At 52.8% G+C, this 27,914-nt stretch overlaps 3 protein-coding genes across 3 annotated transcripts in view; 1 reads left to right on the top strand and 2 right to left on the bottom strand.

The window, feature by feature from the left end:
• The window catches only part of DNAJC17 (DnaJ heat shock protein family (Hsp40) member C17), a 41,240-nt gene extending 15,575 nt beyond the window's left edge, over positions 1-25,665 (top strand). Inside the window, exons 2-11 of the mRNA XM_055363396.2 lie at positions 11,972-12,041; positions 12,365-12,423; positions 12,658-12,745; positions 14,120-14,205; positions 14,456-14,552; positions 15,151-15,194; positions 15,639-15,716; positions 16,312-16,392; positions 16,885-16,995; positions 22,756-25,665. Of these exons, the coding sequence (XP_055219371.1) occupies positions 11,972-12,041; positions 12,365-12,423; positions 12,658-12,745; positions 14,120-14,205; positions 14,456-14,552; positions 15,151-15,194; positions 15,639-15,716; positions 16,312-16,392; positions 16,885-16,995; positions 22,756-22,878 (837 nt within the window). The 3' untranslated portion in view covers positions 22,879-25,665. The remainder of the gene's footprint in view (positions 1-11,971; positions 12,042-12,364; positions 12,424-12,657; positions 12,746-14,119; positions 14,206-14,455; positions 14,553-15,150; positions 15,195-15,638; positions 15,717-16,311; positions 16,393-16,884; positions 16,996-22,755) is intronic.
• Positions 18,287-22,757, bottom strand: C16H15orf62 (chromosome 16 C15orf62 homolog). Its single transcript, XM_004055996.5, has one exon. It carries the CDS (start codon positions 20,248-20,250, stop codon positions 19,723-19,725), a length of 528 nt encoding a protein of 175 aa, XP_004056044.1. The 5' UTR covers positions 20,251-22,757; the 3' UTR covers positions 18,287-19,722.
• GCHFR (GTP cyclohydrolase I feedback regulator) lies at positions 23,100-27,525 on the bottom strand. Its single transcript, XM_004055997.4, has 3 exons — positions 26,611-27,525; positions 24,902-24,996; positions 23,100-23,594 (listed from the first exon to the last, which is right to left on the bottom strand). The coding sequence occupies exons 1-3, from the start codon at positions 26,644-26,646 to the stop codon at positions 23,471-23,473; spliced, it is 255 nt and encodes an 84-aa protein (XP_004056045.1). The 5' UTR covers positions 26,647-27,525; the 3' UTR covers positions 23,100-23,470.
• Between the last annotated feature and the right edge of the window lie 389 nt (positions 27,526-27,914).

The following is a 27,914-nucleotide window of genomic DNA, read 5'->3' as shown; positions in this document are numbered from 1 at the left end:
CTTATATCTAGACCAGGTGCTGGGGCCTTGAGGTTGGGTACTGAGCCTGTTTGTTTTGTTTTGTTTTGTTTTTTTCAGATGGAGTTTCGCTCTTGTTGCCCAGGCTGGAGTGCAATGGCGCGATCTTGGCTCACTGCAACCTCCGCCTCCTGAGTTCAAGCGATTCTCCTGCCTCAGCCTCCCCAGTAGCTGGGATTACAGGCGCGTGCCACCACACCCAGCTAATTTTTGTATTTTTAGTAGAGACAGGGTTTCACCATGTTGGCCAGGCTAGTCTCGAACTCCTGACCTCAGGTGATCCACCCACCTCAGCCTCCCAAAGTGCTGGGATTACAGGTGTGAGCCACTGCGACCAGCCGCCTGTTGTTTTTTATTTTATTTCAGTTTTTTGAGATGGAGTCTCACTCTGTCACTCTGGCTGGTGTGCAATGGTGTGATCTTGGCTCACTGCAACCTCTGCCTCCCAGGTTCAAGCAATTCTTCTCCCTCAGCCTCCCGAGTAGCTGGGTCTACAGGCACACGCCACCATACCCAGCTAATTTTTGTATTTTTAGTAGAGATGGGGTTTCACCATGTTGGCCAGGCTGGTCTCAAAACTTCTCACCTCAGGTGATCGCCTGCCTTGGCCTCCCAAAGTGCTGAGATTACAGTCATGAGCCACCGCACCCAGCCTTTTTAAAATTTTTTTGTAGCCTCAATATATTACCACATTATTTATTTGTTTATTTATTTATTATGGTTTTTTAGAGGCAGGGTCTCCCTACATTGTCCAGACTGATCTCGAACTCCTGGGCTCAAGGGATCCTCCCACCTTGGCCTCCAAAAGTGCTAGGATTATAGGTATGAGTCACCGCACCCGGCCTATTTTTTTTTTTTTTTTTTTTTTAAGTTATTTTTTCCAAGCCTGGTTTCACTTGAAGATAGTTGTTCTTCACCAAGGGCCTGACCAGCTCTGGGTGGATCTAGCAGCCGGTCTCTAAGTCCTCTCAGTATCTCCAAGTCCCCTCAGTATCACTCTTCACCAAAGCTGTCTGGCTGAAGCTCTGGATTTTTGAAGTTACTTAGGTGCCTGTTAAGTCAAAAGGAATGATTCATTTGTGTTTGTAAGCTGTAAGCGATTCATTAACATTCAAGATAATACCTCACATTTCTGTGACACCAAAGTGCTTTCACATAAATTATCTCATTTGATGAGACCTTGAAAGCAAGCCTGTGAGGTGGTCAAGGACTACTGGCACCAATTCCTAGATGTGGAAACAGAGACTCCAAGAATTTAAGCGATTCGCCCAGCATAAGGTGGCTGGTACTGCCACCTTATTTTATTTTTATTTTCTTTTTATTTGGAAAGAGAGTCTCGCTGTGTCGCCCAGGCTGGAGTGCAGTGGCACGATCTTGGCTCACTGCAACCTCCGCCTCCTGGGTTCAAGTGATTCTCATACCTCAGCTTCCCAAGTAGCTGGGATTACAGGCATGTGATGCGCCACCACGCCCAGCTGATTTTTATATTTTTAGTAGAGACGGGGTTTCACCGCGTTGGCCGGGCTGGTCTCAAACTCCTGACCTCAAGTGATCCACCCGCCTCAGCCTCCCAAAGTGTTTGTATTACAGGCGTGAGCCACTGCGCCTGGCCCACACCTGAATTTTCTACTCCTCTTTGAGAACTTTTTCCGTGACCCACACTTCAGGACCAATTAGAGCAATAGGAGATGGGTCTGTGGGCCCCAGAGAGTCTCGCAGCCCCATCTGTAACACAGATAGAGATTTTACCTGCCTCGGACTTGGGTAAACCCAGCAGGTAGTAAGCTGCTCTGAACAGCTTAAGGAACTGTGTTAAGATTTGTGTTAAGACTACCATAGCACAGTTTCCATTTCATTGAAGTTAGTGGCATTCAAAATATTTTCCATTTGCATAGCGCTTTCCCTATTTTTGCTGTTCGTAAGTATTGTTATTTAGTTATTTTCACTAAATCAACTCTTTTCTTTTCTTTTCTTTCTTTTTTTTTTTTTTTTTTTTTTGAGACAGTCTGTCTCTGTTGCCCAGGCTGGAGTGCAGTGGCGCAATCTCGGCTCACTGCAAGCTGCGCCTCCCGGGTTCACGCCATTCTCCTGCCTCAGACTTCCGAAATCAACTAATTTATTTTTACTAATACAAATTTGTTTATAAAGGAAACAATGCATTAAGGGAAGACAGAAATGAATGAGATGTAGGAAGTACCAGGGCCCAGAGGGAAGGAGTTCTACCCCCTGGGAAAGGGCAGAGACTGGGCAGAGGAAGTGGTTCTGGGGCTAGAGACCCAGGCCTCTAGGAGTTAAGAGTGACAGCAGGCAGTGGGGAGACGTTTCTGGCAGATCTGGACATGAGAATCTACAAGCTGAGAGAAGGTAGGAAAGGCTTTTGGGGTCTGAGCCTAATATAGCGGTGATTAGGATAAGGTTAAAAGGGAGGAGGTGGGCCAGAGAGCAGGGTGGTATCTGAGGAGGAGAAAGAGGGCTGTAGACTGGGTTTCAAGTGGGCTGGTTTGGGGAAGTGGACCGAGGAGAGCAGGATAGGAGGGAGTACTGTGGGGGAGTGAAGGAAGGGGGACCTGGAGATGAGAGCCGGGGGGATGGGAGGAGCTAAAGAGTGGCCTCAGGATTGGCTGAGGAACCAGAGCCCAAAGGGGGTACAAGGGCCATCATTTGGGGAGAAGCAGGCCAGGCTCCCTGTGTGGTCCCAGCTGTTCTAGGTGGCACAGGCCCCTGTTCTGAGACTGAACCATGGGCCATGGTTATCAGCCTGAGAGGGATGTCAGTGTGAGGCCCAGGTTCTCTGGTATTATCTTGGTACCACCAGCAGGCCCATGTTTTGGGAGCATTGAGCTGAGGGGGCTGTCTGGGGTTGGCCAGCTCTCTGCTTGTGCCAAGCTTTGGGAGCAGCCCATAGGTTGTACAGTGCCCAGGCATTTGGGGACTTCTCTGTAGTGCTGTCCCAATAGGGGTCACAGGCTGTAAGGAATGAAAGGATCAATCTTTCAGGCACAGGGAACTTCTCTTTTATTTTTATTTATTTATGTTTATTTAAAGAGATGGATGTCACTCTGTTGCCCAGGCTGGCATGCAGTGGCATGCAGCCTCAAACTCGTGGACTCAAATAATCCTTCCCAGCCCCACCCAAGTAGCTGGTACTACAGGTGCATGCCACCATGCCTGGCTCATTAAAAAAAAAATTTTTTTTTTTTTTTTTGAGACGGAGTCTTGCTCTGTGGCCCAGGCTGGAGTGCAGTGGCGTGATCTCGGCTCACTGCAAGCTCCGCCTCCCGGGTTCATGCCATTCTCCTGCCTCAGCCTCCCGAGTAGCTGGGACTACAGGCACCCACCACCATGCCCGGCTAATTTCTTGTATTTTTAGTAGAGACGGGGTTTCACCGTGTTAGCCAGGATGGTCTCGATCTCCTGACCTCGTGATCCACCCACCTCGGCCTCCCAAAGTGCTGGGATTACAGGCGTGAGCCACCGTGCCTGGCCCATTTTTAAATTTTTTGTAGAGGTGGGGTTCGCTTTGTTGCCCATGCTGGTCTTGAACTCCTGGCTTCAGGCGATCCTCTTGCTTTGGCCTACCAAAGTGTTAGGATTACAGCCATCAGCCACCATGCCTGGCCAGAGGGGACTTTTAGGCAGGTGCCCAGAGCTCTGTGGTTTGCTTCCTGCGTGTGACATCAGGCAGTCATATACCTCTGGGGTTCCTGCTAGTGAGGGGATGGGGAGGCATCTGCCTCTCCGGGCTTGGGGAGACGTGGCTGCCCCAGCTGTTATCACTCACTGTGCCTGTGACTGGAACTGGGCCTGGCAGTGGGTTTCCAGCTGATTTACCCGGGATGCTTTGTCCATTCAGTGCTTGTTGTCACATAGAGCTGCCTCCCTCTGTGTCCTCCTTATCTAAGTCTAACCTATCAGCCTCGGCCTCTTTACTTGTACCACTTACTTACCTGGCTCCAAGCTTTATTATAAGAAAGGACAGCAACCTTTTAAAACATAATGATCCCTTCTTTGTAGGGCACCTTTCTTTTAAGTTAATGATGGCTATTTTGTATTTATTGGATCCCTTAGCACTTAGCTTTTTTGGGTGAGTCAGGAGTTCCTTCCCCCATCAAGAGGTGAAACTGGAGGCAGGTGGATGTCAGAGGCCCTGCTGTGTGCTTGCGGCAAAACCCAGTGGAGGTGGCTAGAGACCCAGCTTCCAGCCCTCCTCCCCTGCTCTGGGTTCAGATTGCTGAAAGTGGTAGAACCGGTTATAGAGCTTCCGGGGAAGGGCTGGGTGGCTGCCAATTTATTATTCATTGTCTGATGTGGGCAATGAGGGGGTAACATTTAGTTCCCACTGTGGTTATCCTGGCAGTCTGCTTTAGTAATTCCTTCCCTTTCCCAGACTTGGTTTTTTAAGAGGAGGTGTTAGCAGGGAGGAGGAGAAATTGTGAAATAGTGGTCAGATCTCCTAGGGTCTGGATGGCACCTACTTCCTTCTGCTCCTCAGTGGGTCTGAAGTAATTGACATAGTTGAGGTTTCCGATTGTGTTTTGGTTGAGAACAAATGAATGTTTGCCAATTCATGCAACAGATATTTATTGTGTGCCTGCTGAATGCCAGGTGCTGTTCACTGTTCTGGACCCTGGGGAGAAGCAGAACTCCCTGCCTCCTAAGTACATCCACTTTATTTGTAAGGGGAACCCCCATACCTTCCTATACCCTTATGCTCTCATTTAAGGTACAGTTATAACCAGCTTATCTGTTTCTCTAGACCATACCAGAAAAGAAGCAGCAGATGAGCAGCACTTCTAGGGAAGGGCTGGCATCTGGCAGTCTAGTAGAGGCCAACTAAGGAAGTAATAGGAAAACTATTAAAAGAGTAGAATTTAAAATCCTCGCCACCCAGGGAAGCAAATGAAAAGCCTGATGCCACTCTCCATAGAATGTGTCATACTATTCAGTAGTTTATGTTCTGGATGATGATCCTGAGACATCAAAAACAGATTAAACTCAACCAGTCTAGGATGGAAAAAGGGTGGTAGACAGTGAGGTTTTTAGAAAGCCATCAGGAGAAAGACCAAGTTTCTGCAAATTGCAGTTCGAAGTACTCATGGAGCTTACATTTATCTGAGATCTTCGTCCTTCTGAGGCTGGGCCTTAGAAAGAGCTTCTCCTCTGAAAAGCCATGATCTGGATGGGGAACTTTGGGTTGGAAACATTTGAACTGTCACCTGGATCCTTTGTGAAGTCTCAGAAATGCAAGTGTTTCTAAGTGCTAGAGAGACCAGGGGATTTAGGGGAAACCTATAGGTAAAGAAGAAAAGCTGCAAGTGAAAAGCCGCACCTTGCTGTGGCTGCTTCAGCTCTGCCTCAGTGATCCCAGCACCTGCAGACGCAGTTTCTTTCTTTCTCTTTTTAGAGATGGGGTCTTGCTCTGTTGCCCAGGGTGGTCTCAAACTCCTGGGCTCAAGCGATCCTCCCGCCTCACCTTCCCAAAATGCTGGGATTACAGGCATGAGCCACTGGACCTGGGCCAGAGTCAGTTTCTGGAGGAGCTTCCAACCTGGGATACCTGGGTTTCAGCAGTCCTGTCTATCCTATATCATAAGGAGTAAGATTATAGAGGATGGCCCTTCTATTTCTTGTTCTTCTGAAAGTTCCTCTCCTTCCCAACTTTATGATAGTTATAAAAAATAATTGTTGTACATTTTTACCCTGAATCTAGCCTTTTGAGCTGTTCATAAGGTAGGATTATTTAATAATAAACAATATTGAGACCGGAAGGTTTTTCAAAGGCCTGCTTTAGGAGAGTTGTGTTTACATGGTGAGAAATTCTTCAGGCAGCAGTCAACTCCAGGAGGGCTGGACAAAGCTGGGAATCTAGTTTGTAGTACAAAGCACCAAATTCTAGGCCAACCGGTTCAAAGTCAAAACTGGTCTTCCAGGCTAAAACCAAGGGATGGGCCCTGCCCAGGGCAGATTTAACAGTTAAATATAGTAATAACTAGTTAATCAAGACAGACATACTTGACCAACATTCTTAGGCCAGCTGGGTTTTGATTCAAGGCCACTCTGGAAGATCTCAGGCTACCTACCCATCCCTTCTACCCCTTGAATAAGAGTATTTCAGAGACCCTGGGAGTGAACCCAGGATTGAATTTTAGATCTACCCCACAGCAGACTCAAATCCAGCCCTGTCCACCTAGAGAATTCAAATGGAGTCAACCTGCATCTACTGTGGACCAGGGTCCATTCCTGAATTCCTGTCCAATTGGCATCCTGCTGGCCTGGTGTCACAGTTTACCCTCTTCCAGAAGTAGAGGAGAGAAAGGTTTGGGAACTTGTAGGAAGCACCTAGTTTTTGTCAGGTGCTTACACGGATCATTTTCTTTAATCCTTCCAGCAGCCCTGTGTGTAGGGTTTATTCTTCTCACTTTGATGTTGAAGTCCCTAAGGCTGTGTGAGCTTCAGTAATCTGCCCAAGGTCATGCTTTCAGTATGTGGAAGATTCCGAATTTGAAAATACATCTGCCAGACTCCAGAACTTGCCCTCTTTTAGTGAACCATGCTGCCTCCTAGCTTAGAATTGTGGAAAGAAGCTAAACAATTTTGTTTTTGTTTCTTACCAGTTTTTTTCTTGTATCACTTGAAAAGTAATACAAGCTTATTATAGAAAGTAAATATCAGCTATAACCCTTTCAGCTGTTTATAAGGTAGGATTATTTAATGATAAACGATACTGAGATCGGAAGCTTTTTCGGGGATATCCCTTTTCTTTCAGAGATGTTGTTGTTGTTGTTGTTGTTGTTTGTTGTTGTTGTTGTTGTTATGGACTTTCACTCTTCCCTCCCAGGCTGGAGTGCAATGGCATGATCTCGGCTCACTGCAAGCTCCGCCTCCTGGGTTCAAGCGATTGTCCTGCCTCAGCCTCCTGAATAGCTGGGATTACAGGCTCCCACCACCATGCCCAGCTAATTTTTGTATTTTTAGTAGCGACGGGGTTTTACCATGTTGGCCAAGCTGGTCTCCAACCCCTGACCTCAGGTGATCTGCCCGCCTCAGCCTCCCAGAGTGCTGGGATTACAGGTGTAAGCCAACACGCCTAGCCCAGAGATATTTTTATATTTTTGTATTTCCATCTGTTGGGGATGAAAGTCCTAGCCTCCCTGTTTGGCTTTATCTGACACCACTCTGGCAGAGGTTTAGGGTAGCAAGAATGGAAGTCTATGCTCTCTACCTGGCCTTTGATGGCACGGGTGGGGTGGTGGCCACTGTTTTTTCTGTGGTAATTGGCTGGAGTAGAATAGTTTTTGCCTAAAGTAATGTTTGTATGGCTTTCATTGAATGGATTTTGGGTATCATAATTAACCCTTATGTCACAGTTTCCTCATTTGTAAAATGAGGAGGATAATAATTTCTACCTCATAGGGCTTTAAGAATTAAATAAGTTAATATATGTAAAGCATATTTGACAATATGAGTGGATTTTTCAGCTTGAATAATTTTATTTTCCTATTACAGTGAAAAACCAAAATTCCAATATAGAACATTCAAAATAAATTATGAAACACAAAGTATATTTATCATTCCCTTAGAATAAAATTCAGAAAGCATTCTCTCAAAAAAAGGAAAGAAAATGAAGGAGATGCCACTGCTGGACACCCCTTCTGTCTTGCTTTCTTACTGCTCCTTCTTCTTTTTTTTTTTTTTTGAGACAGAATTTTATTTTTGTCGCCCAGGCTGGAGTGCAGTGGTGCAATCTCGGCTCACTGCAACCTCCGCCTCCCAGGTTCCTGCCTCAGCCTCCCTAGTAGCTGGGACTACAGGCGTGTGCCACCACGCCCAGCTAATTTTTGTATTTTTGGTAGAGATGGGGTTTTACCACGTTGGCCAGGCTGGTCTCGAATTCCTGACCTCAAGTGATTCGCCCGCCTCGGCCTCCCAAAATGCTGGGATTACAGGCGTGAGCCACCATACCCAGCCTGCTCCTTCTTCTTCACACTCACTTCTACTCCCCCTCTCAGATTTATAACAAGGAACATACAAACTATTTTATTTTATTTTTTTGAGACAGAGCCTTACTCTGTCACCCAGGCTGGAGTACAGTGACACGATCTCAGCTCACTGAAGCCTCTGCCCCCTGGAATCAAGTGATTCTTCTGCCTCAGCTTCCCCCATAGCTGGGATTACAAGCATGCGCCACCACACCCGGCTAATTTTTATATTTTTAGTAGATACAAGTTTCACCATGTTGGCCAGGCTGGTCTCAAACTCCAGACCTCAAGTGATCCGCCCACCTCGGCCTCCCACAGCGATGGGATTAGAGGTGTGAGCCACCATGCCCAGCCTAAACCACTTTAAAAGAGCCCCATGATACAAAAGAAAACATCTTCCACAAAACCCCCCTACATCCCTGGGGCAAGCCTACTAGTCCTAGTCCTGAGGAAGTTCATCTTGAAGGTAGTGTTGCAGGTGATGCCATAGATACTGGGACATGGACCGCCTCCCCCTCCCTTCCTCTCACCCATCCCAGAGAGAGGGTGGAGATAGGATCAGAGAGGAGGGGCCCAGAGGCCAGGAACAAACACCCAACAAACACCCAACTCCTGTCAGTGTGTGTAGGTGCTTTTATATGTGTTAATGAACCTTGATGTCAGAGGGCTGGGGAGATTGAGAAAGAACATCTTTATAATGTTTTTGGTATTGTTTTACTTATTGAAAAAAAGCAAACAAGGGCCCTGAAATATAAAATATGTTCAGTAAAGGAATGAGGCTGGAGGCACAATAAAGCAGGCAAAGAGAGCAAAAGAAAGAAAAGACGAATGATAAGGTACCTAAAAAGTAAAGATGATATTGCAAAGATGACACTGTCTTAAGCTAGCACCTCCTTTCCCTTAATGTTGTTCTTTTTTGTAGTGAAAACAGCTAGGCAGGGAGGGTTAGGGTGGGAGGTGAGCAGGCAGGGCAGATGTGCTTTGGTGGGCGATTGGGAAGGCAGGTGGCACGTCTACACCCTCTCTGCCCAGCGCCTGTCCTGGGTGGTTCCTGCTGCCTCCAAGGCAGTCAGGAGAACCAAACAGCTTGGGCTGCCATGGCAGGTGCCCTGGCTGTGGCCCAGCAGGTGGCAGCACACCCCCAGAGGTCCTGGGCCCGGTGGCTGCCTCATGGATGGAGGAGTTGCCCAGCAGGTGCTCACCTTGTGGATGCTGGCTGCTTACCTCTGAAAGTCCTTATTTAGCACACTTGGGTGTAGAAGCATTTCTTGCGTCCATCTTGGAAGCTTAGAAATCCAATCTGCTTAGCTCTTCCTCCAGGAGGTTTGCGCAGCAGGTAACACACACCAAGCAGAAGGGAGAAAGCAAAGGCCTTGGAGGCAGAGGACGGATTCTGGGGTTGTGTACACTGTCTTCACTTACAACAGCTATTAGGTAGCACACGAAAGAGAATCTTGGTAGCTGTGTTTATTTTTACTTATGTAAGAAATATTGGGGTTTCTTTCTTTGTATTTATTTAAGAGAGAGTCTTGCTCTGTCACCCAGGCTGGAGTGCAGTGGCATCATCATAGCTCACGGCAGCCTCAAAATCCTTGGCTGAGGTGATCCTCCCTCCTCAACCTCCTTAGTAGCTGGTACTGCAGGCACGCACCACTATGCCTGGCTAATTTTTTATTTTATTTTAATTTAATTTAAAATTTTTTTATTTTTATTTTTGAGACAAGGTCTCACTCTGTCACCTAGGGTGAAGTGCAGTGGTGTGAACATGCTCACTACAGCTTCAACCTCCTGGGCTCCAGTGATCCTCCCACCTCAGCCTCCTGAGTAGGGGGACAAAGGCACATGCTACCACACCTGGCTCATGTTTAAAAAATTTTTGTAGAGATGAGGTCTTGCCATGTTGCCCAGGCTTGGCTGGAACTCCTAGGCTCAAGCGATCCTCTCGCCTCAACCGCCTGAGTAGCTGGGACTACAGGCATGCACCACCACACCTGACAAAAAAAATTTTTTTTTTTTGAGACAGAGTCTTGTTCTGTCTCCCAGGCTGCAGTGCAATGGTGTGATCTCGGCTCACTGCAACCTCTGCCTCCCAGGTTCAAGCGATTCTCCTGCCTCAGCCTCTCGAGTAGCTGGGACTACAGGCGCCTGCCACCATGCCTGGCTAATTTTTTTGTATTTTTAGTAGAGGTTTAGTAGAGTAGACGGGGTTTCACCGTGTTAGCCGGGATGGTCTCGATCTCCTGACCTCGTGATCCACCTGTCTCGGCCTCCCAAAGTGCTGGGATTACAGGCTTGAGCCACCGCACCCGGACTAAACTCAAAAGTTTATAATAAGATCTATGTCAGAACATGGATACCTCTGTCTATGATAATATTTTATTTAAAAAAAATTTTTAATAAGCGTAGCAAATTCCTGAACAAACTTTTTGAAATTTATTTTTTATTATTTTTTTGAGACAAGGTCTCCCTCTGTCACTCAGGCTAGAGTACAATGGCATGACCTCGGCTCACTGCAACCTCCGCCTCTGGGGCTCAAGTGATTCTCCTGCCTCAGCCTCCCAAGTAGCTGGGTCTACAGGTGCACGCCACCATGCCCGGCTAATTTTTGTATTTTTAATAGAGACAGGGTTTTGCTTTGTTGGCGAGGCTGGTCTCGAACTCCTGACCTCAAGTGATCTGCCCACCTCAGCCTCCCAAAGTGCCAGGATTACAGGCATGAGGATTACAGGATTACATGCCAGGATTACAGGACTACACCATGTCTGGCCAATCATAATCTTTTTTTTTTTTTTTTCTGAGATAGAATCTCGCTCTTGTCGCACAGGCTGGAGTGTAGTGGCACAATCTTGGTTCACTGCAACCTCTGCCTCCCGCATGAATCAAGCGATTCTCATGCCTCAGCCTCCCAAGTAGGGGGATTACAGGCGTACATGTCATCACACCCAGCTAATTTTTGTATTTTTAGTAGAGATGGGGTTTCGCCATGTTGGCCAGGCTGGTCTCCCACTCCTGACCTCAAGTGATCCACCCGCCTCAGCCTCCCAAAGTGCTGTGATTACAGACGTGAGCCACCATGCCCGGCCTCAATCATAATCTTTTATTTTTTATTTTATTTTATTTTATTTTATTTTATTTTATTTTATTTTATTTTATTTTATTTGAGACAGAGTCTTGCTCTGTCGCCAGGCCGGAGTGTAGTGGTGCGATTTCGGCTCACTGCAACCTCCGCCTCCTCGGTTCAAGCGATTCTCCTGCCTCAGCCTCCCAAGTAGCTGGGATTACAGCTGCCCGCCACTATGCCTAGCTAATTTTTGTATATTTAGTAGAGATGGAGTTTCACTATGTTAGTTAGGCTGGTCTGAAACTCCTGACCTCAGGTGATCTGTCCACCTCAGCCTCCCAAAGTGCTGGGATTACAGGCGTGAGCCACCGCGCCGGCCAATCATAATCTTTTAAATGAGTCTCCCGTTGATGGGGATCTTGGCTGGCTAGTATCAGCAATGTTGTAGAGAGCACCCTTGTATATTTATTTTTGCCATACTTCTACAAGTCCAGATTCCTAGGACTTGGGTCAAAGGGAAAGAATATTTTAAATTTTGATGGCTGAATTTTCTTCCAGATAGGTTGCCCCAGTTTATATGCCCACCAAGAATGTGTAGAGTACCTGTCTTCGAGTGGCTGTAGAGAAAGTGGGGTACTGTGCTCCTGCCTGTTGCAGCAGCCCCTGGACATCTGCAGTGGTGAGATTGAGCACTTAGCAGGAAGCGGGCCCAGCTCCTGTGCTGGGCGACAGTGGCTCGCTCCCTCCATGGCCTTGGCCTCCTCCATTGCCAGTCTCCCTGGTGGCTAGGAAGTGGGCGCCAGCAGCTTCTCTTTTAGGTGTGCATGGGATTCCCCTTACCCATTGAGCAAGGTTTTCCTGTTTGTCCCTGGGATGAGAGTGAATAGCCATGTCTTCTGTCTGACTCTTCCAGGTAAAGAAGGCTTATAGGCAGAAGGCCCTCTCCTGCCACCCAGACAAAAATCCAGATAATCCCAGAGCAGGTGAGACTCTTCTCAGGGCGTGGGGAGAAAGAGACCCACTCACCCGGGCATTGTGTTTCCTGATGTAAGCTCTGCATGTGAGTGCTGTGGGGTGTAAGCACACATTGCCTGGCTCCAGGCAATGGGTCCCAGGGCTTCCCTCCTGTGAGGGTGTCTGGTCAGTTGCTGATATGCTCACCCCTCCTTGTCGGTCTGTCATCTGCTGATGTCGGCTTGTCTGCCATCCTGTGACTTCTTTGAAGATTTTTTTTTTTTTTGAGGGAGCACACCATTACAAAGTCTTAACTTTATTTTTCTTCTGTCTTTTTGATCCTTATGTTTAGCTGAACTCTTCCACCAGCTTTCTCAGGCCTTGGAGGTGCTGACCGATGCTGCAGCCAGGGTAAGCACAGCCTCCTTCATCGGAATCATCCCCCATGGTTAGAGACCACTGCTGCCTCTCAACCTCGGTCCTCTGCCCTTTGCCATGTGGCACAGTCCTTGCTGTCTAAGCCCAGGAGACCCAGTCACCAGGCTGCCACTCTGATGGCTCGTGGGCTAGGAGCCAGGCAGATTGCCGGGGCTCTGTCTTTACTCTCTCACTGACCCTCTGCCCTGTGCCCCTTTCTCCTGCCAGGCTGCATATGACAAGGTCAGGAAAGCCAAGAAGCAAGCAGCAGAGAGGACCCAGAAACTTGATGAGAAAAGGAAGAAAGTGAAGCTTGGTAGGTGCCATCATAGTGCTCGGTGGCCTGTGGTTTCCTGTGGCCATTTTCATTCATCTCCCTCACCTGAAGCTTCACTTCCAGCAACTCGTCTCAAAGCCTTTTGGCTCAGGCTCTGGGCAAAACGCTGTTCTTAGAGGTTGGTTCCTAAAGACACTCTTAGGAATAATAACAATAATAAGGTTTAATATTAGCTAAGCATTGTGACAAATGCCTTATTGTCCCTTTAATTATCATAACTATACAAGGAAGTGTGGGTACTAAACCTTTTTTAAGAACATGGTTTTTTGAGACAGGGTCTCACCGTGTCACCTAGGCTGGAGTGCAGTGGCACGATCTCGGCTCACTTCAACCTCTGCCTCCTGTGTTCAAGCGATTCTCCTGCCTCAGCCTCCCGAGTAGCTGGGACTAAGTTGCGCACCACCACACCTGGCTAATTTTTGTATTTTTAGTAGAGACAGAGTTTTGCCACATTGGCCAGGCTGGTCTCGAACTCCTGACCTCAGGTGATCCACCCCTCTTGGCCTCCCAAAGTGCTGGGATTACAGGCGTGAGCCACCGCGCCTGGCCCAGTCCAAGCATTCTTTACTCAAGTTTCTCCTTTTCCTCTTGCTCTTCAACATCCATATATTTTAATATGTGCATATAGCATCCCAATATCTATTTCTCTATTAAAAGAAAAGCAAGTGCCAGGAGACCCCATCTCAAAAAAAAAAAAAAAAAAGAGAGAGAAAAGGAGAGTCTTAAGTGAGTAAAGTGCACAGACTTCTCTGGACTAAGAGAAGGGTTTCTCACGGCAGCTGGCCTGGCACATGGTTGCAAGCAGGTTTCTCTTGGAAGGTAATGCCCTCACACAATCCGGGACCCGGGGTGATGCCCTAACACTCTGCCCATCCCTGTAGCCAGGTCCACAGTGAGGCTTGGTAAATGTGAGTTGAGGTGGGAGGTAAAGGAGACAGTGAGAACTTGAGCTCAGTGTGTGAAAAGAATCAAAGCCAAGCAAGTCAAGCTGTGGTGCCAAACCACAGGAGTCGAGCCCAGCAGCTCCGCCCATTGGCACCCCTGACACATGGCCCTGGGCTGCTGACATAAGCACCTCCCACACCCTGTTCACTAGAGAGAACCAGCTTGGTCAGTGTGAGCTGTTTTTAACTCTTCCAGACCCCTGGCCACTCTGCTAGACCCCATACCTCTGTGCTGTGATTTTTCTCAATGGAAATTGACTCGGGGGCGTGGGCATGGAGGGAGGGGGCAGAGTTACTGTATGGTCTCGTCGTGATTGAGACTTTGGGGAGGCAGCCAGAGCTGGGGTGGGCCGAGGCCACATGGAAACTGAACAGACCAGCAGTCTGGTCATTCAACCCTTGTGTCTAGACCTGGAGGCCCGGGAGCGGCAGGCCCAGGCCCAGGAGAGTGAGGAGGAAGAGGAGAGCCGGAGTACCAGGACACTAGAGCAAGAGGTGAGCACTCAGGCACACTGGCCAGAAGGCCACCTGCAGGAGGAGGAGGTGGGGGAGGATGGACCTGGTGGTCGCCGTGGCTGGAGAGGGCCTGCTCTTTGCACCTTCAGTGGGAGCTGGGTGATTTGTCCCACCCACAGGTTGCTGAGCCCTAGCTTGCAGGTGGAAGCTCCCAAGGACTTTTTACAAGGTGAGCCAGCCTGGAATTGGACCTGCACAGAATTGTCACCCCCCACCCCCTGCTCTGCAGATCGAACGCCTGAGAGAAGAGGGTTCCCGGCAGCTGGAGGAACAGCAGAGGCTGATCCGGGAGCAGATACGCCAGGAGCGTGACCAGAGGTTGAGAGGTGCAGGTCCATCACCCCGCCTATCTCCCCTCCAAGGCAGCTCCAGATTGCTCAGAGCGGCCACACTGGCTGTTCGGTGGAGCTGCTGTGGAGGCTTCTACCTGCTGGAACCCTGGGGTCACCCTATGGTACCTTACTCTGACACATGCCACTTATCCTGTCTTCCTCCTAGTTCTCTGGGGCCTATTTGCTTTTTACTCTGCCTGAGATCTCCTGGCCACATTTGGCTTTGTCCCAAGCAGAGATGGCTTTGTTTTGGGACAGATCACCACGGGGAGGGGCCCTGGACACTTTGTGTCCGTAGAACCTCATGGTCTGTCTCTCTGCCTCCTGTCCCTAGAAGGTGTTCCTAGCTCTCCATTCAGACAGTGCTGACAGGTGGCCTTCAGGAGGCAGCTGGGTAGACCACCCCTGGGGTGGCAGCTTCTCTGGGGATGGGCATCTGCTTTCCCCACCAGGCCCTCATCAGAGCTGGGCAGGTATTGCCCTTGGTCAGGAGTGACCCTTTCCAGACCCTTCTGGCTCTGGGCTGCATTTCCTTTGGGAGAATCTCTGACTCCCTCATATTCTACTTTTCTTCTTTTCCCAATATTTCTAGGAAAGGCAGAAAATACTGAAGGCCAAGGAACCCCCAAACTAAAGGTGAGCCTGGGCAGGATCTGTGGGCCACCTCACACTCACACCGCCTCCCCTCAGCAGGAATAGATGCTTCCTGTGGCTCGAGGGTTTCTGGTGGGGCCGCTGGATCTGCGTGGAGCCAGCACCATTACCACCTCCCTCCATGCTCCAGCCGCCCGGAGATCAGAGCTTGCCACGAAAGGCTGCTTTTAGCCCTGATCACAGGGCAGAGGATTCCCTAGAAGCCTTCTCAGGAGAGGGTCTTCTGGGCGGGAAGCGTCCCTGGGGTGAGCAGGCCATCCTGCCTTCAAGTTCCCAAGGGGAAAATGTTTCTGGTGGCACTCCCCAGATGGCAGGAGCCTTGGAGACTTGGAGGGTGGGAGGATGTCTGCTCAGACTGTCAAGCTCAGTCGTGGGGTGAGGTACTGTTCAGCCAAGAATCAGTGTTTCATGAGGCTCTCTTTTCAGCTAAAATGGAAGTGCAAGAAGGAGGATGAGTCAAAAGGTGGCTACTCCAAAGACGTCCTCCTACGGCTTTTGCAGAAGGTCGGCCCTGTTGACGTCCACTCTTTCCTATCATCTCAGTCCACGTCTCAGTCCACACCCTAGGTCCCTGCTCTCAATGCCTGAACTTCCCTTAACATATCTACCTGCTTTTTTTTTTCTGTCTCATAGACCATGGGACGTCTTAGAGACTTCTCCCCAGGCTACAGCCTTCCTTTCACTTGTGTGGCCTTGTGCCCCCTTCCAGCCCGCTGTCCTTTGCTACCTCGGTCTAACCCTTACACTTAGAAGCAAAGAGCTTGGTTGAGTGGGTTGGGAGGGACGAGGTGCGTATCTGGCACAAAAGCCCCGTCCTTTTCACCACGTTCAACTAGCAAGGACGCTATGCAATGAAATATGTCAGTCTAAGTCACCAGGGCTTTGCTCATCATTCCTTTGCTGCTCTGTGTTCCTGGAAAAAAATTTCTTTCTTTCCTATCTCTGATCTCACTTCACTAAGATAAGTAGGTGGGGCAAGAAATTATCTCCCAACTGAAAATGCCCCATGGGCCTCAAGGTAGCCCAGGCTTGTCTCTGGCATGACCTGGGCCATCCTGAAGGCCAAGTCATGCTTATTAGGACCCCTTTGTCCCCACAGTATGGTGAGGTTCTCAACCTGGTGCTTTCCAGTAAGAAGCCAGGCACTGCTGTGGTGGAGTTTGCAACCGTCAAGGCGGCGGTGAGTGCTGCATGAGGCTTGGGGGCCCCTCGTGGCCCTGTCATTCTAGGGCAGGGACCCAATTCTGTGGGCCCTCTGAGTTAGGTGGTCCGCACTCCTAGGGAATCTCCGGGCCAGCTTAGAGCCAAGGCTCTTCCCGGGGGCCCCTGACTCCTGGAAATAGAGGCACCGTGTGTGAAGGGATGGATGGGGGGTACTCTGGGGAGAAAGGAGAGCACAGACTTGTCTCTGCTCCCTGCTGGTGCCTTCACACCCTCCACCTGCACCCCTTGGGGCTGTGAGCCCCAGCACTGCCTCCCCACATCAGAAAGCTCCCTCAACCCCTCTCCCGCAGGAAAGGCCAAAGCGTTAACACCCATCACTTGAAGGCTGCTGAGGTTGGCATCTCTGCTTAGAGGGCTAGAACGCTGGTTCTGTTCTCTCTGTGGGGGTAGAGAGAGCCTCTATAGCTGACTCAACGGATGGGACAGGACTAGATGCTGTGTTTGGCAGGAGCTGGCTGTCCAGAATGAAGTTGGCCTGGTGGATAACCCTCTGAAGATTTCCTGGTTGGAGGGACAGCCCCAGGATGCCGTGGGCCGTAGCCACTCAGGACTGTCAAAGGTGAGGAGTCAGGCCTCGCCTGGCTGGGCGCTCACGTCTCGGAGCTCTTCCTACCTGGGCTCCTGTCAGGCTCTTTCCTTCCAAATTCAGATCTTGGGGCCTAGAGTGAGCTTGGCAGGTCCACCAACCCAGGCAAGAGGGGCTGTGATTTCACGTTGAACCCTTTTCCTCTCTGAGGGCCAGAGAGGCCCCACCCACACTGTATTCTTAGACCTTGCTTTCTCTCCATATCTGGCCTCCTGTTGGGACTCTCCTTCTCACCAAAGGGATCTTCCTGGCCCTCAGGTTGCTTGGTTGTGGTGTGTGAAGCATTTGGAGCTTAGACGACCCAGTGCTGCAGAGAAGGGGCAGGTGACTAGGACAGCCACTTCCTTCCCAGCACTTCAGTTTTCTGGATGTGTCTCTGTCTGCCCCAGAAAGGGACCGACTGTCAAGAGGCAATATCTCCTCTTGAAGTAACCCTAGCAGGCTGGGCGCAGTGGCTCATGCCTGTAATCCCAGCACTTTGGGAGGCCGAGGGGGGCGGATCACCTGAGGTCAGGAGTTCAAGACTAGCCTGACCAACATAGTGAAATCCCGTCTCTACAAACACAAAAATCAGCTGGGCATGATGGTGCGCACCTGTAATCCCAGCTACTCAGGAGGCTGAGGCAGGAGAATCGCTTGAACCAGGGAGGCAGAGGTTGCAGTGAGCCGAGATCGTGCCATTGCACTCTAGCCTGGGCAACAGAGCAAGACTTCATCTCAAAAAAAAAAAAAAAAAAAGAAGGAACTCTGGCTACCCTGCTGACACGGGGTGGTGCCTGCCCAGAGTCTGGGTGTCCTTCCTGGGTGAAGCGTAGACCTTCCAGCTTGTGTGTAACCCCCAACCCGCAACCATGGCCCTGGTGTCTTTTGGCCTGGATACAAAGGCTGGGGCTGTGGGGCTGTGGGGCTCCTGGCCACACCTGTCCCCACCTTGGTGGAACAGATTGCTTTGGGGGCAAGATCTAGCAACCTGGTTCTTCCCTTCTCTGCAGTGGCCTAGGGCCTGTCTGGTGTGTCCACAGCCCCTCAGCAGGCTGGCAGGAGGCTGCTCTCATTACTTTACCCACGCCAGCCTGCTCCCTTGCCTGCCCCTCCACTTGACTGGGGTGACTGGAAAGCAGCTTTCTGCAAGTGTGTCCCAGATCCTGGATGGAGGGAAACAAACTGGCCTGGGCCTGACTCAGGGCCCTGCTTTAGAGACCTCATTCCCACCTTCAAGTCCCAGCATTTCACAGCCCCAGATAACACTCCATAGATTGTGTTAGAATTTTATTCATTGTCTCCTGTATCCACAGCTCGGTACCTATACACAAGAGGAGGAAAGAGGGAGGCCACTGATTTAGGTCGTAGAAATGGTGTGTGTCAGAGCTTCCCTCTCCCCTTTGCTACTCTTAGCGAGTCCCGGGGGGCCACCAACACATGGCCCAGCCAGTGCTGCTGGGCTCTGGTTTCTGTGTTCAGGTGAGGCCATGGGGTGGGGCCGTAGCACAGCCTGTGGCTTTGACCCAGTGGGCTTGGCCTGGTTGGCAGGCCCATCGTCGGAGGGTTCAGGCGGCAGAACTCTCTAATCCCGGGAGATGGTTCTGGAGACCAGCTGTGCCGCTTCGCTGTTGAATGCCCATCCCTGGATCCAGTTCTCCTCTCTTCGAGGAAGGAAATCTGCCAGGGCTCCCATCACTAGTCATTCTGGGAATTCCCCAAAGTACCCCTTTGCAAGCCGTGCGCGTGCCTTTGGCTGGCATTCTCTAGAGCTGCCTTCCTTCACCAGGGATTGCTCCAGGTAGCTGTGTTGGCAGACTGAGCCACGTCCTCATTTCTGCTAAGGATTTGCCTGGTCTTTTTCCTGAGTTATACTCTATCTCTACCTATCTCTTCCTATGTGGCCAGCCCCTGTATGTGCCTCCCCTTTGCTGGTGGCTCCAGGCCATGGTCTAGACAGCGCTGTCCATTAGAACTGTGCAGCGATGTTTACGTCCATTCTGCACTGACCAGTGTGGTAGCCATTAATCATGTGTGGCCACCGGGCATTTGGAATGTGGAATCTGGAATAACGGTGCAGCTGAGGAACTGAATTGTTAATTTTATTTAATTTCAATTCAGTGTCATGCAGTGAGTGGCCACCAGATTCGACAGGGTCAGGCCTTCTCCCCTTTCTTCCTGGGCCTTCCCACTTTCCTCTTCTGCCTGGGTTGGACTGCCTTTACCCAGGCTTGTCCTGTGACCTCTCTCTGTTGACAGTGGCTTCCAAAGAGGCTGGCACAGGGCACTCATCTCTTCTGCCCAGTCTGTGTCCTCCCACTCCCTGATCTGACCCCGTGCCACCTTCTGGCTCTGCCAGCCTCTACCTGGTTCCTGTAGTGCCGCGCAGAGCCTCCCTTTCCCGGCACAGCCTCCCTTTCCCGGCATAGCCTCCCTTTCCCGGCATAGCCAGCTTCCTTCAGGGTCCTGCCAGGAAGGGCCACCCCCTCAACATTTCCAGCTTGCCTCTGTCCCTCCACTCTGGGGTGCCTGGAAGGACTGTTCAGGACCCAGAGAGCAGGTAGAGCCCTGGATTCCTATCCTGGAATCCTCCCCCAGGATGAAGAAGCTCTGCCTGCCTGAACCCTCCAGCGATGGGCCTGGAGTCCTGTCCCTGTCCTTTCCTTAATCCCCAGCCTCTGGATCTTCCAGTCACCCTGGCTTTGCCCACCCTCACCCCATTTAGAAGCTGGGCTCGCTAGGAAACTGCTCCCTTAGCATCTGCAGAACTTCCTCAAGAAGTGAAATCCCCAGGTCCACTTTGAAGGAGAGGAAGGGATCACTGAGGTCTGGGGTAGGTGTCCTCTGGAAGCAGGGAGTGTCCACAAGGCCCTTCTCTGAGTGCTGGTGGAGGGCACTTGACAGAGAGAGCGCCGATGGCAGGGTGGCAGAGTAGGCTGCTGTGTAGGCAGGTGGGGGCTCCAGGATGTTGGGGCAGCTTGAGCTCTCTCGGTAGAGGCGTGGGGGCTTGGGTGGGGCCAGCAGGGTGGCCCGGGGCTGCTCGTCCCCCCACAGTGGCAGGCGCCGGCCATCTGGCCTCCCTTGTAGCTCCCGGATGACTTCTCGGTTGCTGTACTCCTCGTGGTCCCCACCGGCTGTGCTGGCCTGGCTAAGCACACTACTCTGTCGCCGGAGCCGCCGCGGCCGCCCCAGGCTCAGCTGCTTGAAGAAGGAGGCGTTGCGGAAGGAGCCTTTTCGCCAGGTCTCCATGGGGCCCAGGGGAGCCAGCAGACAGGTGTTCAGGAGCAGCCAGGGTGCATGTGGTCCCTGCTGGGGCAGTGAGTGCCAGCAGCTGGGGAGGCTCCCCTAGGAGCAGAGGCCTCAGGGTTTCCACTCAGCACAGACCTTTGACCACATCTTGGATGGTGAGAGGAGGGCTCAGGAAGAAGGAACTTTTTTGCCCAGGAGAGCAGACAGCTGGGAGTTCCTGGCAGCAAGAGTTTCCCACAGGGACAGGAGTGGCCTGGTTACTGAATAGGGTAGTGGAAAAAACCCCAGGAGGAAGAAGCAGCACTTACTGGAGCCAGAATGAGGGCAGCTCCGGCGGAGGCAGAGGTGGACCTTCTCGGGCTGGGTGAGGCTGGCGAGCGCTCCTTCCACAGGCAGGCAGCAGATGGCCCGCGCTCACTCGCCCTGGTGTTTGCCTGGCTCCTATGCGTCTCTGGGGCAGTGTGGGGCCGTGCCCTCTCTGCCGGTGGCTCCCCGACTCTGATGAGTGGCCTGGCTGTTTGTGGCGGTGGAGATGTGTTTTTGTTCTCAGCTGACTCAGTCAGGTGGGAAGCCAGGTTTCGTGCTCTTGGGTAATTGCAGCATCCGCGTGCAGGGATGGGGCAGCTGGGACCAACACCCCAGGGCAATAGGGAGCTTAAGATTCCTCTGGGGACTCGTGTGGGGGCAGCCCTGCTTTATGTGTCACCACGCGGCTTCCTTTCTCATCACAGCCCCACCACCCTGGGCCCCCAGCAGGTGCGCCTGGCTCCCTGCCCACAGTGTCTGGGTAGGAGGAGTTCGGGGAGGGTGGGAGTTAATTGAAAGGCAGGCATGTGGAACGATTGTTGGGGAAGGAAGAGACCTGTAGCTGGTATGGGTGACTCAGCCGCGCTGTCAGGCCCTCACGAGCAGGACCTGCGGGAACAGGAAGGGGGGCAGAGGGTGTGTTAACGGGGAGCAGTGCCATGCCTGTGATGGGCGGGCTCTGCTGCCCAGGGTTGGGCTGGGGGCCCGCCAAGGGTGGCTCCAAGTTTTCTTGGCAGAGCAGCATTAACCTGGGGATGGGAGACGTGGCCTCCTCTTGGCCTGCCATCAGCCTGGCTGCTATTTCCTTGTCCTCCCTTGTTTTACCCTAGAGGGCTCCTGCCAGGAGAGCGGCTGCTGAGGGCCGGGCCGTGTTGCCTCCTACCTGGCTGTGCTCCAGCCCTTCCCCTCTGGCTACCGGGCTTCCTCTGGGGTCCTCCTTCTCTTGCAGGAGGCTGGGCCAGGGAGGCTGCCGTGAATTGTCAGCCATGCTCTGGGCCAGGCTTAGCAGTCCGGCCTAGCTGGGACTGCTGCAGCCGGGGAGAGGGGAGGGGTGCAGCCATCGGGAGGAACAGGGGAACCCAGGCTGAGTAACACTTCCTGTTTCTCTACACCCCTTACTCCAAACCTGCTGGCCAGGGCCTGGCATCTCAACCCTAGCCGCTCCCTTCCTATTCCCCGGGTCACTGACCACCACATTTTCCTCCTGCCTTGTTCTGTGACAGCGTCCCCATGCGGGGTACCGCGGATCAGGGCCCCACAGCTCTCTGCTATGGGCAGGCCACCGCATCTTGCAATCCCTGGCCTAGCTCACTTCTGTGTCAACTCAGGTGGGCTTCACACTTCTCTGAGACGCTGTTGGGACCACATGATCATCACACAGCCTAAGCGGCACCGAGGGAGGAAAAGGTTTAATTCCCACCGCAGACCTTATCAGGGCGTGGGTTGGCAGCTTAGGCCCCGCTGTAGAGCTGCTTCTCCACCCTACAGCCTTGGCCCATTCAGATGGTTGTTTATTATTCTTTTGATTATTTAAATACAGCATTCCTTAATCTCCCGCACTGTGCTGGCAAGTTCATAAAAGCTTTGAGCCATGGGCCCTGCCCTCCAGGAGCCCTGGTGTGTAGTTTTAGAGGCACGCTGGCCTCATGCTTGCCTTTTTCCCCTTCGAGGGTGGGGCATTCCGGGCTGCCTCAGGTAGGGCTCCCTTCTGCATCCTCAGCAGGAGCCAGACCACAGGGCACCGGGCATAGACAGTGCCAGGGTCAGTGCCCAGCAGAGCCAAGTGCATCCCTGCTCCTCAGACAACTTCCCTTCCTTGGGAACCTAAGAGGCAGAAGCCACGGGGTAGAGGGAAAGGGGTGAAGGGTAAAGGGCCCAGAGGAAATGAAGGGAGACGAGGGCCTGGCTTAGAGGGCCCGCAGGTGATTCCTGAGAAACAGATGGACCGGAGCTGACGCGGCCTGGGGAAAGGGAGGGGGAGCTGGCTGGGTAGAAGCCGGCCTGGAGGCCAAAGGTGGCGTGTTCTGGGGGACACAGGCGAGCCAGGATTCCAAAAGGATGCTCCGGGTTCCTTCCCTTCCTCTGCCGTCCTCCCTCCGAGACTCTTAGAACGCAGCACTGCCTCGGCACCGTACTCGGAGTCTGTGAGGCTGTGCCCTGCTGTCCCTGACCCCTCCCTGTCCCTGCTCTGTCCGACAGGGCTCAGTGCTGTCAGAGAGGGACTACGAGAGCCTCGTCATGATGCGCATGCGCCAGGCGGCCGAGCGGCAACAGCTGATCGCACGGATGCAGCAGGAAGACCAGGAGGGGCCGCCTACGTAGCCCCAGCTCCAGCCATCCACCCCTCAGCCCTTTTCTTCAACGTCACCAATAAATTTTTTTTTTTTTTTTAAGATTTTACCTCTATCCCATACATAGGTATAAGGTGCTGGGCTCTGCCGCAGAGCGCTCCACCCAGGCCTGGCGCCCCTCCCAGGAAGTGGGCAGACCCCCAGGGAAACGCTTCGCAGGGTGAGAGTCCCAGAGTCCGTGCACAAGCAGAGCACAGGCGCAGCCACTCATCACAGCCCTTTATTGGCTTGGGCTAGCTATGCAGGAGCCACGCGCCAGGGCCGCTGGAGTGCCCAGCTCCAGCCCGGGGCAGCTGCCCGAGGAACATGGCCTACACAAGGCCCTCGGCCCAGGCCCGAAGCAGGAGGGCAGCTGGGAGCACCAGGGCACCGGGCACTGCCCTCTCCCACTGCTTGACGCAGGGTTTCAGAGAAGGCCATTCACTGCCCGTTGGGGCTGGGCCCATGGCGGTGATGATTTGGGAAGAGAGGAGCAAGGCAGACGGTGAGGCAGGAGCTTGGAGGTCAGGGCCCACAGCAGCCCCTCCACAGGGGCGCCCCGTCTGCAAATCAGCGTGAGAAGGTCACTCCTTGTGCAGACACCACACCAGCGTCTGGCCCACCCCCGTCATGCTCAGCACACGGAAGCCCCTGCGTTCCAGCTTGTCCAGGACTATGCGGGGAGGGTCATCGACGTAGTATTCATAACTGCAAAGAGACAGGATGGGTGGGGTGAGGAGGGGCACACAGCAAGCTCCTGGTACAAAGCTAGTGTCTGCGGCAGGCAGCCTGGCCACTCTTGTAGTGACTCACACTTGCTGGCTGCTTGCTGGGCGCTGGGGTAAGTGCACGCCCCCTGCCTCCTCCCCTTCTAGGTACTTCACAGCTATCTCATTTATTCTTCCCAACAAGCTAGTGAAGGTGCCACTGTTGTGGCCATTGATAGGTGAGAAAACAGAGGGGTTAAGCAGGTTCCCCAGCGTCCCAGATGGTAGACCATGTTAGTCTGACCACAGCCCTGCTGCCGCCATCCCTGGGCTTGCTCCCCACCCAGGCTTCCAGGTGGGAGGAGGTTGAGGCTGCAGTGAGCCATGATTGCACCACTGCACTCCAGCCTGGGCGACAGAGTGAGACTCCATTTCAAAAAAAAATAAGCCTCCAGGCCCCTCACTGCCCTGGCTGTCCTGCAGTTCTGAAGCAACAAGGCTGAGCCCCAGTAGCTCCTGGCTCTGTGCACCACTCCCTAGCATGGAGAATGCTGGTGGTCCTTCTGTCAGGTTTAATTGATGCTGAAAGACCATGAAGCAGACAAAGGGCTCAAGCCCCAAGCTGGGCATGGAGAGGCAAGTGCCTCATGGCAAAGGGAGGGGGCTGGCTTCTGTCCCCGAGCCTTGACCCAGGGGCTGGGATCAGCCCTCCTCTTTCCCCGATTTGAACTGGCACTCACTCTGACAACTCTTTTCAGAGAGCCTGTGTAGCTTGGGTTCTCCCTGCCTCCAGGGGTGACAGGAGGAATGGAAGCAGTAGTTACAGTTTAGACGTGGAGGCATTAGGAAGGATGCCAAGGGAAATGGCTAGGTCCCCAGGCAGCAGCCACCCTGGAGGTAGGACGCAGGCTCCCTGCTCCCTGCTTCTAGGGCTTAGCTTTGCGACTCAGCCAGATCCTCACGACAAAAACCTTTCTCTCTCTGCCTGTCTGTGCTTGATGGGGTCCAGCTTAGGAGAGGGCAGGGCAAGGAACAGTCCGCTAGTGGAGTCCTAGACCCAGGGAACGGACTCTGTTTCTGCGGTTCCAGTAAGGATGTGGAAAGCTTTCAGAGCAAGCCTCGTGGGGGAGAGGGGGGATGTTGGAGAGGCTACAGATGGGACCAACTCCTCCGAAGAACAGAGCCCCAGGATGCAGGCAGGGGGCTCTGATGCTGGGCCCTGTCCCTGGGCTTGGATGTTGTATAAAGGGAGCAGAGGCAGGTCTAGGGGCTGGCAGGGAGAGGATACTGAGGGAGGCTGCTACTTACAAGTTGTTTCCCAAGACACTTCTCTTTGAAGCCCCCAGATGCTGCATCAGCTCTGGATCCGACTGTTCATCACCCACCATAGTGGGGCCCACCTCCTGCAAGGTAAGCCACAGTGGCTGCTTGGCTGGCTGCCAGGAGGAGGTGGACGGTCTTGCCTGTCCTTCCTCCCCTGCCTGCTAGCCCTGAGTAAGCTTCAGGTAAAGGCTACAGAGAGTAGCGAGGATTCTTAGGGGCTGAGCACAAGCTGTGAAGGGGTGGAGCCCATCGGTGATCAGGAGGAGCAATGTAGGGGCCCTCCCTAGTGCTTTAAAGCTCAGCTTTAGCCAGGCAAAGTATCACGAGCCTATAGTCCCAGCTACTGAGGCTGAGGTGGGAGGATCGCTTGAGGTGGGAGGAGTTTGAGGCTGCAGTGAGCCATGATTGCACCATTGCACTCCAGCCTGGGCGACAGAGTGAGACTCCATTTCAAAAAAACAAAACAAAATAAACATTATGTAAATGAAAGAAGCCAGACTCAGATCACATTACCACAGAAAGGTAATTAGTGGTTATCTAGGGCTGAGGGGCTTGGGGGAAATCAAGAGTGTCTGCCAGTGGGTACAGGGTTTCCTTTTGGGGTATTAGAAATGTTCTAAAACTGATTATGGTGATGGTTGCACAACTCTGAGTACACTAAAGAAACAACAACACTGAATTGTACACTTTAAATCAAAGAATTTATGGTATGCACATTACATATCAATAAAGCCATATCTTTTAAGAAATAAGAATCACTTCGGGGGGCCATTTCCAAGTATGGGTTCCCAAGCCCCAGACAGAGTTTTAGGAGGTCTGGGAAGGGACCCAGGAATCCACATTTTGGCAGCTGAGCAGATGGCTGCTTCACAAACCGCTGCCCAGGGCTCTGCAAGAGCTCTCTGTTGCGTGGTGAACCCACCAAGGGGGTTGTGTACCCTTTGCTGGATCACCCCAGCACTGGGCAGTGAGCAAGGGCAGAGAGCACCTTGCTGCCCGTCATGTCTTTCTGAAGCTAAAAGAGGACTCCTGAGGGGCAATCAGAACCTTTTTACAGATAAGGAAACTGCGCCCAGAGAAAGGAACATGACTTCTAACTCATGGTGTTCCCACCTCTAACTGCACAGCCCCTTCTCGCCTTCCTTTTTTCCCAAGCAGGGGGTTCTTTCTTTTCTTCCTTCCCTAAAGCTTCAGGGATAGCCCTTCCTGGAAGTGCCTAAGGGTGCAGCTAGTTGCTGTTTATGGGTCAAGGACTTGGCACCGGGATTTTAGCGCCTTGGCAGGTCCTTATCTTTTCCAAACCTCTTTCCCTCAAGTTATTCCCCCTTTTTTCCCCTGCGGAGCGGCTCTGTGCAGGGCACTAGGTGCTGCGCGTGAGGCCAGGGCTCCCGGGGTCTCTCCCGCCGACAGGTAGGACAGGAGCCGGAAGCGCCCGGAGGTCGCCCTGTTGCCGGGACGCACGTACCCGGGCCCCTTCGCGGCAATAAAGGCTCCGGGCCGGCCAGAGCTCGCTGAGTCCCGGAAGCCGAGCTGAGCCCGCTTCTCCACTCCCTCTCCCCGGCCAAGGGGGCGTGTCTGGGCGGGTTCCCTGTCCAGTCCCCGGTGGGTGCAGCCCAGGAGGGAGGCATGAAGGTGCAGTCGCAGCCCCCTAGGGCCTGGTCCCGGCTCCAAGTCGCCAGGCGGCCGGTACTCACCATGCGGATCTGGGTGCTGATGAGCAGGTAGGGCATGGTGCACGCGTCCCGGCCTGGCTCCCACCGGGGGCTCTAGGCTGGACTCCGACTCCAGCCCTTCTCGCGTCGGGACTGCGACGCGCAGCTGGGAGTCCCGTTACTCCGGCTCTGGCCACAGGCGGCGTCAATCCCGGGGCACCTCGCCCGTGACCGCCGTGGCCGCCAATCAGGAGCGGCTGCCGTGACGCGCCCTGCAGTCGGCGGTTCGGGACCCGCCCCCGCCCTCCCGGCGGCGGACTTGGACCCCGGGGCCCACCTGAGGCTTCCGCCGAGTGATCCAGTTGCGGGAAGGTGGAGTGCGGGGAGGAGGGGGCGGTCCCACGACCTGGAAGGACACTATCCTGAAGCTCCACCGTCCTCCAGGACGCTTAGTGCTGTTTTCTTTGCAGCCTGTGATCTTACTGTGTCCCCGCGCGCGTGTTGCCCCCGCGCCCGCTTCTTGAACACTTCAGGCCAGGTTCCAAAGTCCCTGCCAGGCAGAGCCCAGAGCAAACGGCGTCCTCACGGAGGCCTCTCCAGGTCTCAGCCCACCCCTCTCAGAGACGCCTCGACAGCTTCAACGGGGCCCCACTTCCCCTCGCCAAGACATGCGCTCCAGAGATTCCTTAAGCGCTGGGGAGGCCGAGGCACGAGGCTCGGAGCTAGCCCTGAAGGCGACAACTAAAATGCCACTCAGGGCGCACTGCGCATTCCCCCTCCCAGACTCTAATTCCAGCACAGAGGCGGATCCTTGCATTTCTGTGGACCCGCAGGAAAGTCTGTAAAGGAACCGCGCGCTTGGCTGGGTGCCAGGTCTGGAGTGACTGAATGGATGGAACCTGGCCTTCCCTCCCCTGAGCTTCCCGCGCAGCTGGACAGACGCGGCGCACGCGCAGGAGGTCACTGGGCAACACCTGGGGCAAATGAAACAACTTCCCCCGCACCAGCCACCAATGAGCGGCTGCGAGTTCCCAACCGTGCGTCCACGCCCCTCATCCGCAGTTATCAAAATCTGACAACTCATCCTTCTTTATCTGCCTTGTTGTGATTGGTTTTCTTTTTTCTTTTCTTTCTTTTTTTTTTTTTTTTGGACATGGAGTTTCGCTCTTATTGTCCAGGCTGGAGCGCAATGGCGCGATCTCCGCTCACCGCAATCTCCGCCTCCCAGGTTCAAGCGATTATCCTGCCTCAGCCTCCTGAGTAGCTGGGATTACAGGCCTGCGCCACGACGCCCGGCTAATTTTGTATTTTTAGTAGAGACGGCGTTTCTCCATTTTGGTCAGGCT

This window comes from Gorilla gorilla, chromosome 16 (genome assembly GCF_029281585.2).
Source record: "Gorilla gorilla gorilla isolate KB3781 chromosome 16, NHGRI_mGorGor1-v2.1_pri, whole genome shotgun sequence".
NCBI lineage: Eukaryota > Metazoa > Chordata > Mammalia > Primates > Hominidae > Gorilla > Gorilla gorilla.
The sequence above is the reverse complement of the archived record's forward strand: the minus strand, read 5'-3'. Positions and strand labels throughout refer to the sequence as shown.

What these genes read in the sequence shown, in the direction of transcription:
- C16H15orf62 (XM_004055996.5), bottom strand. Translation starts at nt 20,250, where the DNA reads ATGGAGACCTGGCGAAAAGGCTCCTTCCGCAACGCCTCCTTCTTCAAG.
- GCHFR (XM_004055997.4), bottom strand. Translation starts at nt 26,646, where the DNA reads ATGCCCTACCTGCTCATCAGCACCCAGATCCGCATG. An exon ending in TCAGCACCCAGATCCGCATG is followed by an intron (nt 24,997 to 26,610) that starts GTGAGTACCGGC and finishes CTTACCTTGCAG; the next exon opens with GAGGTGGGCCCCACTATGGT. An exon ending in AGTGTCTTGGGAAACAACTT is followed by an intron (nt 23,595 to 24,901) that starts GTAAGTAGCAGC and finishes GTCTCTTTGCAG; the next exon opens with TTATGAATACTACGTCGATG.